The sequence below is a fragment of the Polypterus senegalus genome, chromosome 1 (assembly GCF_016835505.1).
Source record: "Polypterus senegalus isolate Bchr_013 chromosome 1, ASM1683550v1, whole genome shotgun sequence".
Classification (NCBI taxonomy): Eukaryota; Metazoa; Chordata; class Cladistia; order Polypteriformes; family Polypteridae; genus Polypterus; species Polypterus senegalus.
Genome location: NC_053154.1, coordinates 145,186,059 through 145,203,107, shown reverse-complemented (window position 1 = coordinate 145,203,107; position 17,049 = coordinate 145,186,059). Strand labels below are relative to the sequence as shown.

Below are 17,049 nucleotides of genomic sequence, written 5' to 3'. Positions count from 1 at the left end.
TCTGTTATATTATGTTTTGTTAATATATTGTGATGTGCAGGCAGCATGTGATGCACTGTTGGGGAGCAGAAAGAGTGTAATGCTTTGTAAGTGATGGGACTGGATGAAGGATATCTGTTCTGTAAAGGGAGGACACACCTCTTAGCAAATGAGTGAAAGGAGAAGTTAGAAAAAAAAGGAAGGTGCGGTATAAGGATGTTTTCAGTAGGGTGTCAGGAGGCAATAAGCAGGAGTGCTTGCGATATAGCGAAAAAAATAATGTAAGAAGTAGGAGATAAACTAATTGGTAGGGAAAACTTTTTTTTATTGTTTTGGAGGTGAGCTCCGTAACCCAGACAGGGTATAAGACAGGGCACCATTTGTTATGGAACAAAGACTCCAAGTAAAACATGGAAAACTACAGTACTTCAGAGTTGTATTTGCTTATTACGCTGGTCGTTACAATATTATATGGATTAGTTAATTTTGTTTAAACTACATATTTTGTTAATAGAGTTTTGTTTTGTAAATAAATTATTCACTAAACTAATCTACAGTCTATCCTTTTTAAAGTAGCTGTTCTGCTATCCATCTTTTCTCTTAAATGTCACGGCCTCTGTCCCAACCCCTGATGGATAATCAAGGTTTTACTGTATTTAGTTGTCAAAATTGTGTGTGTGTGGGCGGTATCTAAATATTCATGTGTCAAAATGTCCTTACTTAGTAGATACCTACAGCCGTAGATGTACCATCCTGACATATTTTAGCTTTTTAACTAAACTGGGAATAGTGTTTTTGTTTATGAGTGATTGAGTGAGTGAATTTTGCATTATATACAGGTATTATTTTTATATACATATACATATATACATATACATATATATATATATACATATACATATATATATACATATATATATATATATATATATATATATATATATATATATATATATATATATATATATATATATATATATCTTTGTATGTTTGTCTTTTTTGTTATATGGTGACCAAAACTGTACAAAGTACTGCATGGGGTACCTCACTACCATATCATACAGCTTATTATAACCTCCCTTGAGATATACTCAATACATTGTGATATTTAACCTAACATCCTAATAGCCTTTTTGATCATTTCCATACACGGTGTAGATGTAGGCAGTGATGAATTTGCTGTGACTCCTAGATCCTTCTTGTGGGGGGTATTTTCAGGTTTCAAAATCTCTACTATGTATTCAAATCTAAAAATTCAAATTTATGTATGTATACTTTGTTTATTTTATGCTTCATTTATATTTTTTATGTTTATATTAAATTTTAACTGACACACATTTTTCTAAGATCATATTTATACAGTTCCCTCTGTAATGATTGGTTTGATTTTACATCATCTCATATTCCACCTACTTTAATATCAACTGCAAACTTAAACAGTTTGTTGTCTAAATTTCTATCTAGGTAGTTTATTAGTTATTAAAGCACTAATACCTAAAGAATACCACTTTTTCTTAAAATTTACTTCAGTTAATTTGCCTGTAATGCATATTAATCTTACTAGCCTATAATTACTTAGATTATACCAATCACCCTTTTTAAACAACAGAATATTTTCTGGCTTCCAGTCAAGAGGAATTTCCCTAGTGTGCAGAGATTTCTGATAAATGTGCGTCAAGGGTTTATACACCGATCAACCATAACATTAAAACCACCTGCCTAATATCGTGTAGATCCTCTTTGTGCTGCCAAAACAGCTCTGATTTGTCAAGGCACTGGCTCCACAAGATCTCTGATGGTGTCCTGTGGTATCAAAACGTTAACAGCAGATCCTTGAAGTACTGTAAGTTGCGAGGTGAGACCGCTATGAATAGGACTTGTTTTTTCTGCACATCCCTCAGATGCTTCATTGGATTGTGGTCTTGGGAATTTGGAGACCAAGTCAACACCCTGAACTATTTGTTATGTTCTTCAAACCATTCATGAACAATTATAGCAGGGTGGAAGGTTCTTTATTCTGCTGAAAGAGGCCACTTCCAAAAGGGAATATCATAAATGGATGTACTTGGTCTGCAACATTCTTTTGTAGGTTGCCAGGACCAACTGGTTTGCCTCCTTTCTATACTGCATCCTGCTGACATCTCTTCCCCAGGTAACTGATACACATGCACTTGGTCATCCATATTATCTAAAAGAAAATGTGATTCATCAGACCAGGCCACTTTCTTCCATTGCTTCATGGTCCAGTTCTGATACTCATGTGCCCATTGTAGGCGCCTTTGGCGGTGCACAGGGTCAGGTGGGAATTCTGACCGGTCTATGGTTACATAGGCTCATATGCAGCAAACTGTGATGCACTGTGTGATCTGACACCTTCCTCTTGTAGCCAACATTACGTTTACCAGCAATTTGTTCTACAGTAGCTCTTCTGTGGGATCAAACTGGATGGGCTAGGCTTCGCTCCACACATGCATCAATGAGCCTTGACCACCCTTCCTTGGAACACCCCAGTTGCCTGACCCAGTTGTCTAGCCATCACAATTTAGCCCTTGTCAAAGTCATTCAGATCCTTACACTTACCTATTTTCCCTGTTTCCAACACATTACCTTTGAGACCTTAGTGTTTTAATGCTGTGGCTGACTGGCGTATATGTACTCCCTCTACAATTTCCAAAACAGTAAGTGCCATCTTAATAGTCCCTGTGACATTTGGGTGGTGAATGACATCTTCACCTGTTCAAACTTTCAGAAAATCTAAATTCAAACCATTTGCTGCCCCTATATTTAACTTTACCTTACTATATCTATTTTCTTTTACTACTAAAATATTGAATGAATCTCTTCATGGCATCGCCTTTTCTGTAACATTTCTTCTCAACTGCCTTTTAGCCTTTCTAATATCCATTTTAATTGTTGCTGTCATCCCCTCATATGTCCTACTTTTAGCACTGGAGTTGTTTTATTTTTTGGAACTTTTTAAATTCATTTTAAAAGCAAAAAAAAATCCATACAATCAAATCAAACTTAACAAAACCAAAACCCAACCCCACCCAAAAGAAAGAGGAGAGCCAGTCAACAAAGCCACTCTTTGAAGCAGTAAGGAAGGAAGACTATCCATCTTCAATATAGAAGATTATTTTAAAATGTTATTGATTAGATTATTGTCATATTTTTAAAAAGTTTTTAACTGATCCTCTGAGTGAGAATTAGATTTTTTCCAATTTCAGATAGTATAGGACATCATTTACCCACTGGCTTAAAGATGTTGAGTTGGGATTCTTCCAGTTGAGCAAGATAAGTCTATGTACTAGTTAGTGACGTAAAGGTAGTCATGATTTGTTTGTCCTTCTCCATTTTAAGCCCACCTGGAACTGCACCAAACACAGCTGTTAATGGTTTAGAAGTGATTTTGACATCAAAGATATCTGATAGGCATTCAAAGATTTTTGTCCAAAACGATGCTAATTTAGCGCACGCTCAAAACATATGGCCCCGTGAGGCTGGAGCTTGATTGCAACGTTCACAGGTTGAATCTTGCCCTGGAAATATTTTGGATAGTTTTAATTCAGATAAACACGCTTGATTGAAGATTTTAAGTCAAATAATTGAGTGCTTTACGCATATATTTAGCTAGAGTGTATTCTGTGCATGGCCTGCCTTCCACTCCTTTTCTGAAATATTAAGTGAAAGATCCTTTCCCCATTGTGCCCTCAGATCTTTCAAAGGAAGGGACTTTAAAACATTTTTATAAATTATGCTAAGTCTTCAAGATCAATATTTCTTCTGGAATAGAAACAGGAGAAAGGTGAGGAAAATTGGATAGGTTCAGTTGAGCAAAGTATGTAGCTTGAAATTAGTAGAAAATTGTGAATGAAGGGTAATTGGATTATTAGTATATTGACAATAATTTGTATTTACTGGGACACAGCAGGGAATATAAAGAAATACTGCAAGATTTTAAATCTATTGCAGGCCAGGCTTGTGTATGTTCATTAATTTATGTCGATGGCCGTGTCTTTATGGCCTACATATTTGCTGTGCATTAATAAAACTGAAAGTCAGGTAGTGCTATTTTGGAACTTTTTAAATTTGTCTATTATCCTCTAAGGAGTTTTCTTCAATTTCTTACTTTTTGTTGTTGTTTTGTTGTTGTCCTGCATTATATACCAAGTATACCTCAATTGGTCATCTAGACTTTGTTGCATCTGTTTAAAAATTGTCCGGCTAAAATTAACTTGCCAGTTTTAGTTTCTGAATATGCACTCTGTTTAAACACTGTAAAATATATTATATTATTATCAACAGACCCTAATAGTTAAATCATATCTATCCCATGAATCCTACCCTAATTATTAGAAAATGCTAAATCTAGTAAGGTTTGCTTCCATTTTGAAGATTTAACATACTATGTTAAAACAATTATTATCTGCATTCAAAAAGTCCTGTTTTGTGCTCAATTATTTACAAGGCTAACCCACATATTTTTAACCCCTGTTGTAAGAGAAAGGGATCGGGTGTGTATTATTATACGAAGCCAAACAGACAACTCATGTACCAAATAAAACACATGAGCTATACATTGATTCTTTAGATTTCAATCCATCTTAGATGGGTAACAGCTAGTCAATAGTATAACTGATAAAATGCCTTTCTTTTTAAGTGTGCTGTTTATCCTCCGAGACCAATGCTCACTGGCATGTGAATGATGTAGTGGAGTTAACTGACATTCCTTTACTTCCTTCTTTACTGGGAAACCAGATCAAAAGTTGCTATGCCTGCTGCCTTAGCCACTAACCTACTGCCGAGGTACACATACAGTGATGTGAAAAACTATTTGCCCCCTTCTTGATTTCTTATTCTTTTGCATGTTTGTCACACAAAATGTTTCTGATCATCAAACACATTTAACCATTAGTCAAATATAACACAAGTAAACACAAAATGCAGTTTTTAAATGATGGTTTTTATTATTTAGGGAGAAAAAAATCCAAACCTACATGGCCCTGTGTGAAAAAGTAATTGCTCCCTTGTTCAAAAATAACCTAACTGTGGTGTATCACACCTGAGTTCAATTTCCGTAGCCACCCCCAGGCCTGATTACTGCCACACCTGCTTCAATCAAGAAATCACTTAAATAGGAGCTGCCTGACACAGAAAAGTAGACCAAAAGCACCTCAAAAGCTTGACATCATGCCAAGATCCAAAGAAATTCAGGAACAAATGAGAACAGAAGTAATTGAGATCTATCAGTCTGGTAAAGGTTATAAAGCCATTTCTAAAGCTTTGGGACTCCAGCGAACCACAGTGAGAGCCATTATCCACAAATGGCAAAAACATGGAACAGTGGTGAACCTTCCCAGGAGTGGCCGGCCAACCAAAATTACCCCAAGAGCGCAGAGATTACTCATCCGAGAGGTCACAAAAGACCCCAGGACAACGTCTAAAGAACTGCAGGCCCCACTTGCCTCAATTATGGTCAGTGTTCACGACTCCACCATAAGAAAGAGACTGGGCAAAAACGGCCTGCATGGCAGATTTCCAAGACGCAAACCACTGTTAAGCAAAAAGAACATTAGGGCTCGTCTCAATTTTGCTAAGAAACATCTCAATAATTGCCAAGACTTTTGGGAAAATACCTTGTGGACTGATGAGACAAAAGTTGAACTTTTTGGAAGGCAAGTGTCCCGGTACATCTGGCGTAAAAGGAACACAGCATTTCAGAAAAAGAACATCATACCAACAGTAAAATATGGTGGTGGTAGTGTGATTGTCTGGGGTTGTTTTGCTGCTTCAGGACCTGGACGGCTTGCTGTGATAGATCCATCCATCCATTTTCTAACCCGCTGAATCCGAATACAGGGTCACGGGGGTCTGCTGGAGCCAATCCCAGCCAACACAGGGCACAAGGCAGGAACCAATCCTGGGCAGGGCGCCAACCCGCTGTGATAGATGGAACCATGAATTCTACTGTCTACCAAAAAAATCCTGAAGGAGAATGTCCGGCCATCTGTTCGTCAACTCAAGCTGAGGCGATCTTGGGTGCTGCAACAGGACAATGACCCAAAACACACCAGCAAATCCACCTCTGAATGGCTGAAGAAAAACAAAATGAAGACTTTGGCGTGGCCTAGTCAAAGTCCTGACCTGAATCCAATTGAGATGCTATGGCATGACCTTAAAAAGGCGGTTCATGCTAGAAAACCCTCAAATAAAGCTGAATTACAACAATTCTGCAAAGATGAGTGGGCCAAAATTCCTCCAGAGTGCTGTAAAAGACTCATTGCGAGTTATCGCAAACGATTGATTGTAGTTATTGCTGCTAAGGGTGGCCCAACTAGTTATTAGGTTCAGGGGGCAATTACTTTTTCACACAGGGCCATGTAGGTTTGGATTTTTTTCTCCCTAAATAATAAAACCATCATTTAAAAACTGCATTTTGTGTTTACTTGTGTTATATTTGACTAATGGTTAAATGTGTTTGATGATCAGAAACATTTTGTGTGACAAACATGCAAAAGAATAAGAAATCAGGAAGGGGGCAAATAGTTTTTCACACCACTGTAGATCTTTTACTCAAAATGTGCTCTGGCTCCTAGGTTGAAAAAAAAACCCTTTAAAAAAGTAAAACAAAAATTGTAAAATGTATTGTCTGGCAGCTTAGTGGCATCCAGAATTGACGTTTTAGGAGCAAACACTGTATTTAATCAAATTTCTAGCACAAGCAACAAGCAGCACCAAACTCTTAGTAAAATCTACCAGAAAAAAATATGTCAGCATGCAGCACACCTTCTGTACATTAGCAAAGCACCACTCAGTTTCCAGTGAAAGTCTAGTTTTAAGTCCTTCAACTTTAGGCCCTTACAAGGTGACCCAGATAACGATGACCAAATCTCAACTTGTGATTGTGTAGCACTACAACACTCATAGTCCAGACAATGAAGCGACTACAGGGGAAATGACTGGTATAATGCCACATGGTGCTTGGAACACCCACATACTACAGATAACTACTCCCTTCAATACAGACTGCACAGGACAGATCAGTTGTCTCCATCTTCTATACCCACCTTAAGGCCAGCCTAAAGAAATAAGAACTCCTTCATAAATGGACCAAACAACATTCAAGTAATATGGGGGAAAAATGGTATCGTCTGAAGAAGACTACGATTAACATTACTGGCATCATGGAGGAATAATGAACAATAAACAAAACTAAGCGTTCTTGTGGCCTGGATAGCTTCATCTCAAAGATTTTACTTACGCTTTTAAAAAATAAACTCTGGACTGCAAAGAAAGAGGCATGTTACCTGTTACTACTTGAAAGATCAGCAAAGAAATAGGAGTGTAATTTTTTTTTTATTTACAGGTTGTTCCACTTGGTAAACACTTGGTAAGTACATTTCAGGACACAAGACAGAACTGACAAGACCACCTGAAGCTTCCATTATTTGTCTTATTACTTCTAGGCAGCAGGTAATTTCAATGTTTTATTTGCAAAAAGGCCTGGCTGTAAGGGTATATATTATGGAACTTTTTTGATAATTCAAAATGTATTCTTAGTTCTTTTGTAAGGTATATTTTTAAGTTTAAAATATAATTTTTAGTATGGCTTCATAAAGCATGTAACGGTTCCATAAATGGACTAATTAGTATGCTATGTGTTACCGTCTATACAGCACAAAATATTTTTTACAGTTTAAGATATTCTTCTTATACTTACAGGAGGACCTGGAAAGCCTTTATCCCCTTTATCACCTTGATCTCCCTGCAACAAAAGCAACAGCCATATTAGAAAATTACAAGGTTAAAACAATTTTCATGAGAATTTTTGGACCTTTGAATGGTACTGTACATGTTGAAAAATATAAGGCAAGCTAAATATTTTAATGTTAAATTAATTTAGAGTAATATTGTATATATGAACAAATTATGTAATTTGTTAAATATTTATATTTCTTTTCAAGTTAGTATTTAAAAGGTGAGCTGCAAAAATATATATAGAGTGCTTCCAGAAAGTATTCACAGCGCATCACTTTTTCCACATTTTGTTATGTTACAGCCTTATTCCAAAATGGATTAAATTCATTTTTTTCCCTCAGAATTCTACACACAACACCCCATAATAACAAAGTGAAAAAAGTTTACTTGAGATTTTTGCAAATTTATTAAAAATAAAAAAATTGAGAAAGCACATGTACATAAGTATTCACAGCCTTTGCCATGAAGTTCAAAATTGAGCTCAGGTGCATCCTGTTTCCCCTGATCATCCTTGAGATTTTTCTGCAGCTTAATTGGAGTCCACCTGTGGTAAATTCAGTTGATTGGACATGATTTGGAAAGGCACACACCTGTCTATATAAGGTCCCACAGTTGACAGTTCATGTCAGAGCACAAACCAAGCATGAAGTCAAAGGAATTGTCGGTAGACCTCCGAGACAGGATTGTCTCGAGGCACAAATCTGGGGAAGGTTACAGAAAAATTTCTGCTGCTTTGAAGGGCCCAATGAGCACTTTGATTTTTAATAAATTTGCAAAAATCTCAAGTAAACTTTTTTCACATTTTCATTATGGGGTGTTGTGTGTAGAATTCTGAGGAAAAAAATGAATTCAATCAATTTTGGAATAAGGCTGTAATATAACAAAATGTGGAAAAAGTGAGGCGCTGTGAATACTTTCCGGATGCACTGTAAAACCAATTAATTATAACAATTGATCCTGAACTTGGCTTTTAGTTAGGTTTGGAATTGCTTAGTTTCTGCAACATTCTGTATCTTTGCCTTTTTGAAAGAAAGTATCTATGATTTTATTTTTTCCCTTTGAAACATTTTCATTGTTAATAAACTATAGTAAAGAACTGTTCTGTCAAATAAATCAGGGTTTTCATTCATTTCCCTTCTCTTTTTCTGTGTTGTTTTGAGATTTAGAAGCCTTTATTTCTGTGTTGACCTTTATAGGCCCTACTTTCCAGTTCATTCCAGCTTAGTCACAGTGCACTGCTCTTTTTCTTTGGTCCTCAAAATCATTACATAAAGAAAGGAAAATACAAATATATCTTAAAGTTATGAAGAACAATACTTCTTTCCTGTTGAACAGAAACACACACAAAAAACCTACAGGATATAGTAAAGCTACCAAATACACCAATACATTATTTCATAGGGAAAATGCTTTTTCCCTAAAGTTTAGCACAAAAGGAAAATTCTTTTCATTTTGTTACCAAATGTATCATTTCCGAGGGTGGCACAATGGCGCAGTGGGTATCACTGCTGCCCCGAAGTTAGGAGACCAGGGTTTGCTTCCTGGGTCCTCCCTGCATGGAGTTTGCATGTTCTCCCCCGTGTTCTGCGTGGGTTTCATCCGGGTCCTCCGGTTTCCTCCCACTGTCCAAAGACATGCAGGTTAGGTGCATTGGCCATTCTAAATTATCCCTAGTGTGTGCTCGGTGTGTGTATGTATGTGCTCACCCTGCGCTGGGCTGGCGCCCTGCCCAGGGTTTGTTTCCTGCCATAATAATAATAATACATTTTTTTATATAGCGCCTTTCCCAAGCTCAAGGCACTTACAGAATATAAGAAAGAACTGCAGGGTATACAGTATATAGCATTGTACAAACCAAATAAATAAATAAAGAAGATTATGACAGTGAATTCAGAGAAAGCATAACAGACAATATAATTGATGGTCTAGCACACACACGCATGTTACATGAGCATCTTGACAGAGAGGTAAACTGAGAGAAGGGTAATAAAGTCAAGTAGAGCTAAAAGCCTTCCTGAACAGATGAGTTTTGAGTTGTTTTTTAAAAGAATTCATGGAGTCAGCTGATCTAATTAATTTCGGTAGGTTATTCCAGAGTCTGAGCGCTATACAGCTGAAGACCCTATCACCCATGGAGTGTAGATTAGTGTGGGGCACAACAAGATTGCCAGAGTCAGAGGACCTTAGTGAGCGGATAGGCACATAGTGATGGAGAAGGTCACTGATGTAGTTTGGCACGAGGTTATTTAAGGCTTTGTAGGTTATTAGTAGGATTTTATATTCGATTCTGTAAGACACAGGGAGCCAGTGAAGACGGAGCAGGATGGGTGTGATGTGCTCGCTGCTGCTGCTGGTTTGAGTAAGGACTCTTCCATCTGAGTTTTGAATAAGCTGGAGCTGTGATAAAAGATTAGAAGGGGCACCTGCCAGCAGTGAGTTACAATAATCGACGTGGGATATGATAAAAGCATGAACAAGTTTCTCAGAATTAGAAAAGGAGAGGAAGGAGCGAACACGGATATGTTATGGAGGTGAAAGTAAGAAAGTTTCTTAATGTGATTTATGTGGGCAGAATAAGAAAGGGAGGAATCAAAAATGACACCAAGATTCTTTGCAGTAGAGGCAGGTCTGATGAGATCACCGCCAAGATGGACTGGGAAGGAGCTCATTTTATTAAGTTGCATTTTAGTCCCAATTTGCAGGAGTTCAGTTTTGTTGCAATTTAATTTTAAAGAGTTCTGCTCCATCCAGGTTTTAATTTCACTAAGGCAGGTTGTGAGCTGAGAAAGCTCTGATGAAGTTCCACTTTTAACATTGAAGTAGAGTTGAGTATCATCTGCATAAAATGATAGCCCAGTCCATAGCTACAAATAATATGGCCAAGGGAAGCATATAAATACAGAAGAGAAGAGGGCCGAGGACAGAGCCCTGAGGAACTCCTTGTGTGACTGGCGCCGAGCTGGATCTGCTGTTGCCAAGACTAACAAACTCTTGCCTATCAGTCAGATAGGACTTGAACCACTGGAGGGCAGTGCCAGAGATACCCAGCATGTTCTCCATTCTGGACAGTAGAATGTCATGTCTGACAGTGTCAAATGCTGCACTGAGGTCTAACAGAATTAATATGCTGGTTTGTCCAGAGTCTGCTGCCATAAGCAAATCATTGGTTACCGTAGCAGAGCAGTTTCACAGCTGTGCTGCGCCCTGAAACCAGATTGAAAGGGTTCCATCAAGTTATTAGTGGTTAAGTAATTAGCGAGTTGGGATGCTACAACACGCTCAAGAACTTTTGACAGGAAATGTAAATGGGAAATTGTTAAGATCGTCAGCATCAAGACCAGACTTTTTTAACATTGGGGTTACAGAAGCGATTTTAAAAGTGAGCGCACAGAGCCAGTGTCAATGGATGAGTTTATTATTGTTGTAACAGTCGGGATTATGGCATGAAGGCAGGATTTAAGTAGTGTGCTGGGGATGGGGTCCAGTACACAAGTAGTCAGCCTCATCTTACAAAGCAGGTTATTAACAAACGCAGATGTGACTGGTGAGAACTTAGAGAAGGAGCTGGATAGAGTGGGAAAACAGGGAGATATATAAACAGATGTATTTATGTTAGTTGAATTATTTAGATCTTTAATTTTGTTACGGAAAAAGTGGAGGAATTCCTCACAGACTTCAGTAGAAGAGGTAGTTGGGCCAGATGCGGTTCGAGTAGTTTATTAACTACAGAAAAAAAACCCTTGGGTTATTGTGGCCACTTTCTATTATTCTGCCATAGTGGGTGTTCTTAGCAGCAGTTTGTGTTTCTCTGTAAGCTCTTTGGTGGTCAGAGAAAGCCTGGATGTGCACGGTGAGGCCAGTCTTATGTGACATTCTCTCAAGGCGTTGGCCAGCTGCTTTCATAGATCGCAATTCTGAATTATACCAAGGAGCTGAATGCTTAAAGGAAACCTCCTTATGTTTTAAAGGAGCTGTTTTATCTAATGCTGAATGAAGGGCTGAGTTATAGTGGTCAACAAGACTATCTAGTGTTGACGGAATAGGTGCAGACAGTAAAAGATCAGAAATGGATCCAGAAAGGATAGAGGGACAGATATTTTTAAGGTTTCTGTAAGAAATTTGTCATTTACAGGTAAGAGGAGGGAAAGGCAGTGAGACAGTGAAAAATACTACTTTATGGTCAGAGAGTCCCAGATCAGTGCTGTAAATGTTGGCAACAGATAGTCCAGAAGTGCAGATCAGATTTAGTATATGACTGTGGTGTTATGGGTCCACAGCTCACTGAGCCAGGGCCATTTTAAATAAATAATCACCGCTCTCGCAGCGGCTTAGCGAGGGGGCATTGGGCCATAGCAAGCCACAGGGCGATCTGCGGTGTGGGCGTTTCTCACCGAGTGCATAGGTGAGGGACTGCCCACATCCGTGATTGCTCCCGTAGCTAATATGCTACGGCTGCTATGGCCCCTCGCATTATAAGAAGTGCAAGTCGGTTTGGAGAAGGAAGATCAGAGATGGAAAGTAAAGAGAAAGAGAAGGAAACGGAGGTGGACAGCAGGAAGCAGTAAGGAGGGAGAGTGAGAGCGAGCAACCAAATCGGTGCAGCAGCAAGTGAGTGAACGCTTGCAGGCAGCTGAAGGCAGCCTGGGTGTTTGGCCAACACCTGGGAGAAGTTGTGGTCGCTCCCGCAGTGTTTGTTTTGAAGGGCGGGAGTGACCGGGAAGGTGCAGTACTCTCCGCGGAAGGTAGCGGGAGTCGGGACTTGGGACGTGGTGTTCCCTGTGTGAGAGCCTTGGTCACAGTGGGATTCCCAAGTCATTGTCGGGGGAGCCGACCGGAGCCAATGATCGGAAAGGCGATTGAAAGCAGCAGCAGTAGTAGGCAGAAGGTCAGCTGCATTGAGAGCGACTCGCCTGTTGGAGGGCCCGTATGGGAGAAGGAGGTGAGACGCTAACGCTAACAGGGAAGAAGCACCGGGTTTGTCATTTGTTTTTAAAGACTGCTTCCTAAGAAACATTTTAACCTCTGGTTTTAAAGGATTGTTTTCTATTTATTGTTTTTAACCTCCACGTTTTCCTTTAATGGATTATTTATTTAATGAAGATTTTTTGGGACTCACTGCACTTTATTTATTGGACACTTTGTTTTTGATTGTTTTTTTAATAAAGGCACTTTTGCACTTTTTACCATCCTCTTGCTCAATTGTTTATTGCCTCCACTGACTAGCTCACTCGGTAACATTATCGACAGTGTTGGGTTCAAGGGCTCCCAAACAGCGATGGGAGCGTGGAGCCAGAACCCGCATCGTCACAATAACCACCAGAGTGGGGGTGGGAAAATCAACATGTTGTGTCAAGTCAAACCAGTTCAGTAAGAATAGGAATTCATTTCTCAGTTTAGTAGTAGTGTCAATATGGACGTTGAAATCACCGAGAAGGATAATTCTCTGAGAATAAGTTCAAGAGCCAGGCACTCAAAAGACAGTGGACAGTCAATTGGAATTCGTTTAATATTTAAGTCTCCTCTGATAATTACTGCTAGCCCACCTCCTTGTCTAGAGCTGCAAGGTTCTGTATGGAAAGTGAAACCAGGTGGAGTCGCCTCAGTGAGAGACATAAATTCATTTGCTTTTTGCAAAGTCTCCATTAAACACAGTATATTAAGTTTGGTGTCAGTGATGAGTTCTGACAGCACCAATGCTTTGCCATTAAGAGATCTTGAGTTAAACAATGCGCTCTGTGTTGGCTGGGATTGGCTCCAGCAGACCCCCGTGACCCTGTAGTTAGGATATGGCGGGTTGGATAATAGATGGATGGATGAATGTATCATTTCCACTAAAAACTGTCATGACTTAATAATACTTAAACGCAATTTCATTTTTATATAGGTTACAGCTAGATATTGATGCACAAAAGCTATACAAATCTTTTTTATCTAGACAGTCATCATATGTAGAGTGTACCTGACAAAGTCCAGGTGAAGATGCAAAGAGCTTCACTCCTCTTTCACCTGGTATACCTGGAATCCCCCTGTCACCCTAATTGCAAAGGAAAAAGGATTAATACAAAAAAGTAGCATACTTTAATTAAATAGACAAATGTAAATACATTTAAAACATATAATGAATATATATACAGTGTCTAAATAACATAGCAGACCTATTAGTTAATCACTGGACTTTAGGATATAGGGTCTGAGTGAGTTCTAGTAACGTGTTTTTCTGATATGCCAACTGTTACCTAACCTTTCCCAGATCATTGTAAGCTGGAGAATATGTGACGTGGGAATAATTTTAATGCTTATTTGTCCTTTAAAAAAAGACCAAGTGGGCAGATAATTACTAGAAGGATCACTGTGGTGTCTACAATATCTAATCATGCAAGTAAAGGTCAATGCTTAATGTGAATTACAGTTAATCAAATAAAAAAAAATCACTTTACTGCATATAAGATTTGATATGAAATTTGTGAGAATGATATTACAGAGAATTTTACTGTAAAAATAATTATGTTATTATAGTATATGTCTATCTTTCCACCTTTGGAAGTATTCTTGGCAACAGACTTCCCTGAGTTCTGTCAATTCATTGGTTAGTCCTCAATTTGAAAAAAAAAATGTTTGCAATGAAATCATGTGTGCCCCATAGAATTATAATAATTATAATTTTGTATCTTACATTGAACCTTTAAAATAGTTCACTTCACTTCACTGACTCTCCAAACAATTATACTGTATGACTTTCTCAGCCACTGGTGCTTATCCCATATAGCAGAATTTGGCAGTGGATGTACCTTGTATTGTTCATCTCTGTCAATATGACATGCTGTGAGAATACGAAAGCACTGAATTACATTTACCTTTGGTCCTGGGGGGCCTGGATCTCTGTGGCTTATTCCCTCAATTCCCTAAACATTAAAAAAAAACAGTTAAAAGCTTTTTTCACTCAATATTACTCCATTGGCAAGGCAGACATTTTATTTCAGGAACAGTTTATGAAATGAATACACTAAGGAAATAGCATTTACAATTGATTATGGTGCACATTTCACTTTCACTGAAAATGTATGTCTGCAAAAAAACAGTTTGTAGACCAGTACTGTCTCTGGGCTGGTTTACCCACTATACCCTACAGTATTGGGAGGCTGAAAGAAACCCATGCGTTGTCCGCAGCGACAGGCTGCCAGTGATTGCGACATGCAAATAGTTTATAGCGACTTTTCTGACACTGCTCATTACAGCAGTTTGTTTCAATAATTCTTTTCTTCACCAGACTATCTTTGACAAAAAATAAGTAGTCCAGTTAATCATCATTAACAGATACATTTAGGCCTGGGTTATCTGTAAATGGGAAATGAGAAGGTGCAGGTGCAACATCATCACTATTGCTCGATTCAACCAGTGGTTCAGTTTGTTCAAAACTGGATTTACGGCTTTTCATTTGGCATTTTGCTGTTTTTAGTTGAAGGATTCGTCCTGGTTATGAATATTGATGAGTTACCAAAAAGTGTCAGAATGCATAGAAACTGTTATGTGTCAGCCAGGATCCCCCTTGCTGGGGTTCAAATCCTTGTTCTGTGTCTTCTTTGTTCATTCTTAGTTCTTTTGTTTGTGTTACTGTTATTTATTTATTATTTGCATTATTCTTTGTTTTTGATTTTGAAAATATATGTATGCCTCTGTTACATCTCTTGTGTTTTGGGGGTGGTTCAGGAAAAGGAGGTGCAACTTGCTCACCACTGCATGGGACTGCTTTTAACCCTATAAAGGCTGAGGTAACCTCACAGTTCCTTGTGGTTCATTTGAATGTGCCTGGTAGTTGGTGAGTGTTTCTTTGTGATTTTGCTATGGCTTTGTTAATTTTGGATGTTTGACCTTTATATTTTGTGTTTTTGTATTGTATAATACAGATTACTGTATTGGGACTTTGGTTTTCTGTGGATTGCTTACGTATTATACGCAACTCCTTTTGTGCTCCTTGGAGGATTCTTTTGTGTCTCTGGGAATGTTATGAAAATATTCCTTTTAATTTTAGAAAGAAAAAAGGGCCAATCGCAAAATTGGCAATGATCTGCAGCATGATGTTATTTCATCCACTAGATGGTAGCAGAGTACTGTCCCGAGAATTATTCAGGCTTAACACTCCAAAATAGATCACCCCGGGTCTGATTCAGGGTTACACGTATTTATATAAAATTCCAAGCCAGAGTCACACTTAGTGTTAATGCCAAAAAGGTTAAACAATATTGTCAGGTGCAAATACGGTAGCATGAATAAAAGTAAGGCTGCAAGTTGTAAACAATTATTAATAAACCAAATGTGGTTTTAGAAACTCTTTTATTATAGCTTTTAGTATTTTTATCTGAAGACAGTCACTTTGATAACCTTAAACAAAGCATTCAACAGAAACAAAATTTAAATGATCCCTTAGAAAGTCATAATATATATGACAATATATTAGACAATGATATAATTGTATTTTCTGAGACAAATTAGTCATTTCTGTGAGCAAAACTATTACATTTGTTGTGAATCAATCTGACTAACATTTCCTGTGTCACATTTGTTTTATAGCAGCTTGATAACTAAGGAAATTGTGTTAATGCATAAAATATTTGTATATACATAGAGGTAATGATATGCTAATAAAATACTTTTAACCAAATGTCTATACTCTGTATAAAATACATATAATCATTGTTATATAATGGGATACAGCTATGTAACTTATTAATAATAATGTTTACAAACAGTAAAAACATGATTAAGTTACATGTTCACTAGGAGTGTCCCTGTAATTAATGTTATAAATCAAAGCTTCAGATACAAGACAGACGCCTTCTAATCAATGCAGCTACAATCTATTAAAGATACAAATATTTGTAGATGGACTAGCTCTGCTTAATGACACATGCTACATATTACTGAAAACTAGCATGGCACAAGCACCATACTTATTATGAACTAAGTGCACTCAGTAGTTTTTCTTTATCCATTATCACAGTTCGCTCCACCTGCTTGTGAGATCCAAGACCGGAGCATAAGGGGAGAACACGTAGGAGAAGAACAAAGAACTCTAGATGCTGTCAAGTGTGTTCTTTTATTTCAGGGGAGGATAAATGATCAGAAAAAGTGTCTCCACCCAAGAAGGTTACAGGAAAAAGATTGATGCAAATATTGCCCCACAAGGTCTATAGTAGAACAGGAGTCTCATCTAGCATGAACATGATCATGGTTCTATTTAAAAAGGAAGACTGGTTTGAGAGAATTTAGTTTACTACATTTATCCCTTGATAAACTGCAACACCCACTGACAAT

At 37.9% G+C, this 17,049-nt stretch overlaps 1 protein-coding gene across 1 annotated transcript in view; it reads right to left on the bottom strand.

Moving 5' to 3' along the window:
• Window positions 1-17,049, bottom strand: part of LOC120533090 (collagen alpha-5(IV) chain-like) — a 224,616-nt gene that overhangs the window by 93,222 nt on the left and 114,345 nt on the right. The window contains exons 12-14 of the mRNA XM_039759763.1: window positions 14,592-14,639; window positions 13,697-13,771; window positions 7,700-7,744 (exon numbers count right to left, since the gene is read on the bottom strand). Of these exons, the coding sequence (XP_039615697.1) occupies window positions 7,700-7,744; window positions 13,697-13,771; window positions 14,592-14,639 (168 nt within the window). The remainder of the gene's footprint in view (window positions 1-7,699; window positions 7,745-13,696; window positions 13,772-14,591; window positions 14,640-17,049) is intronic.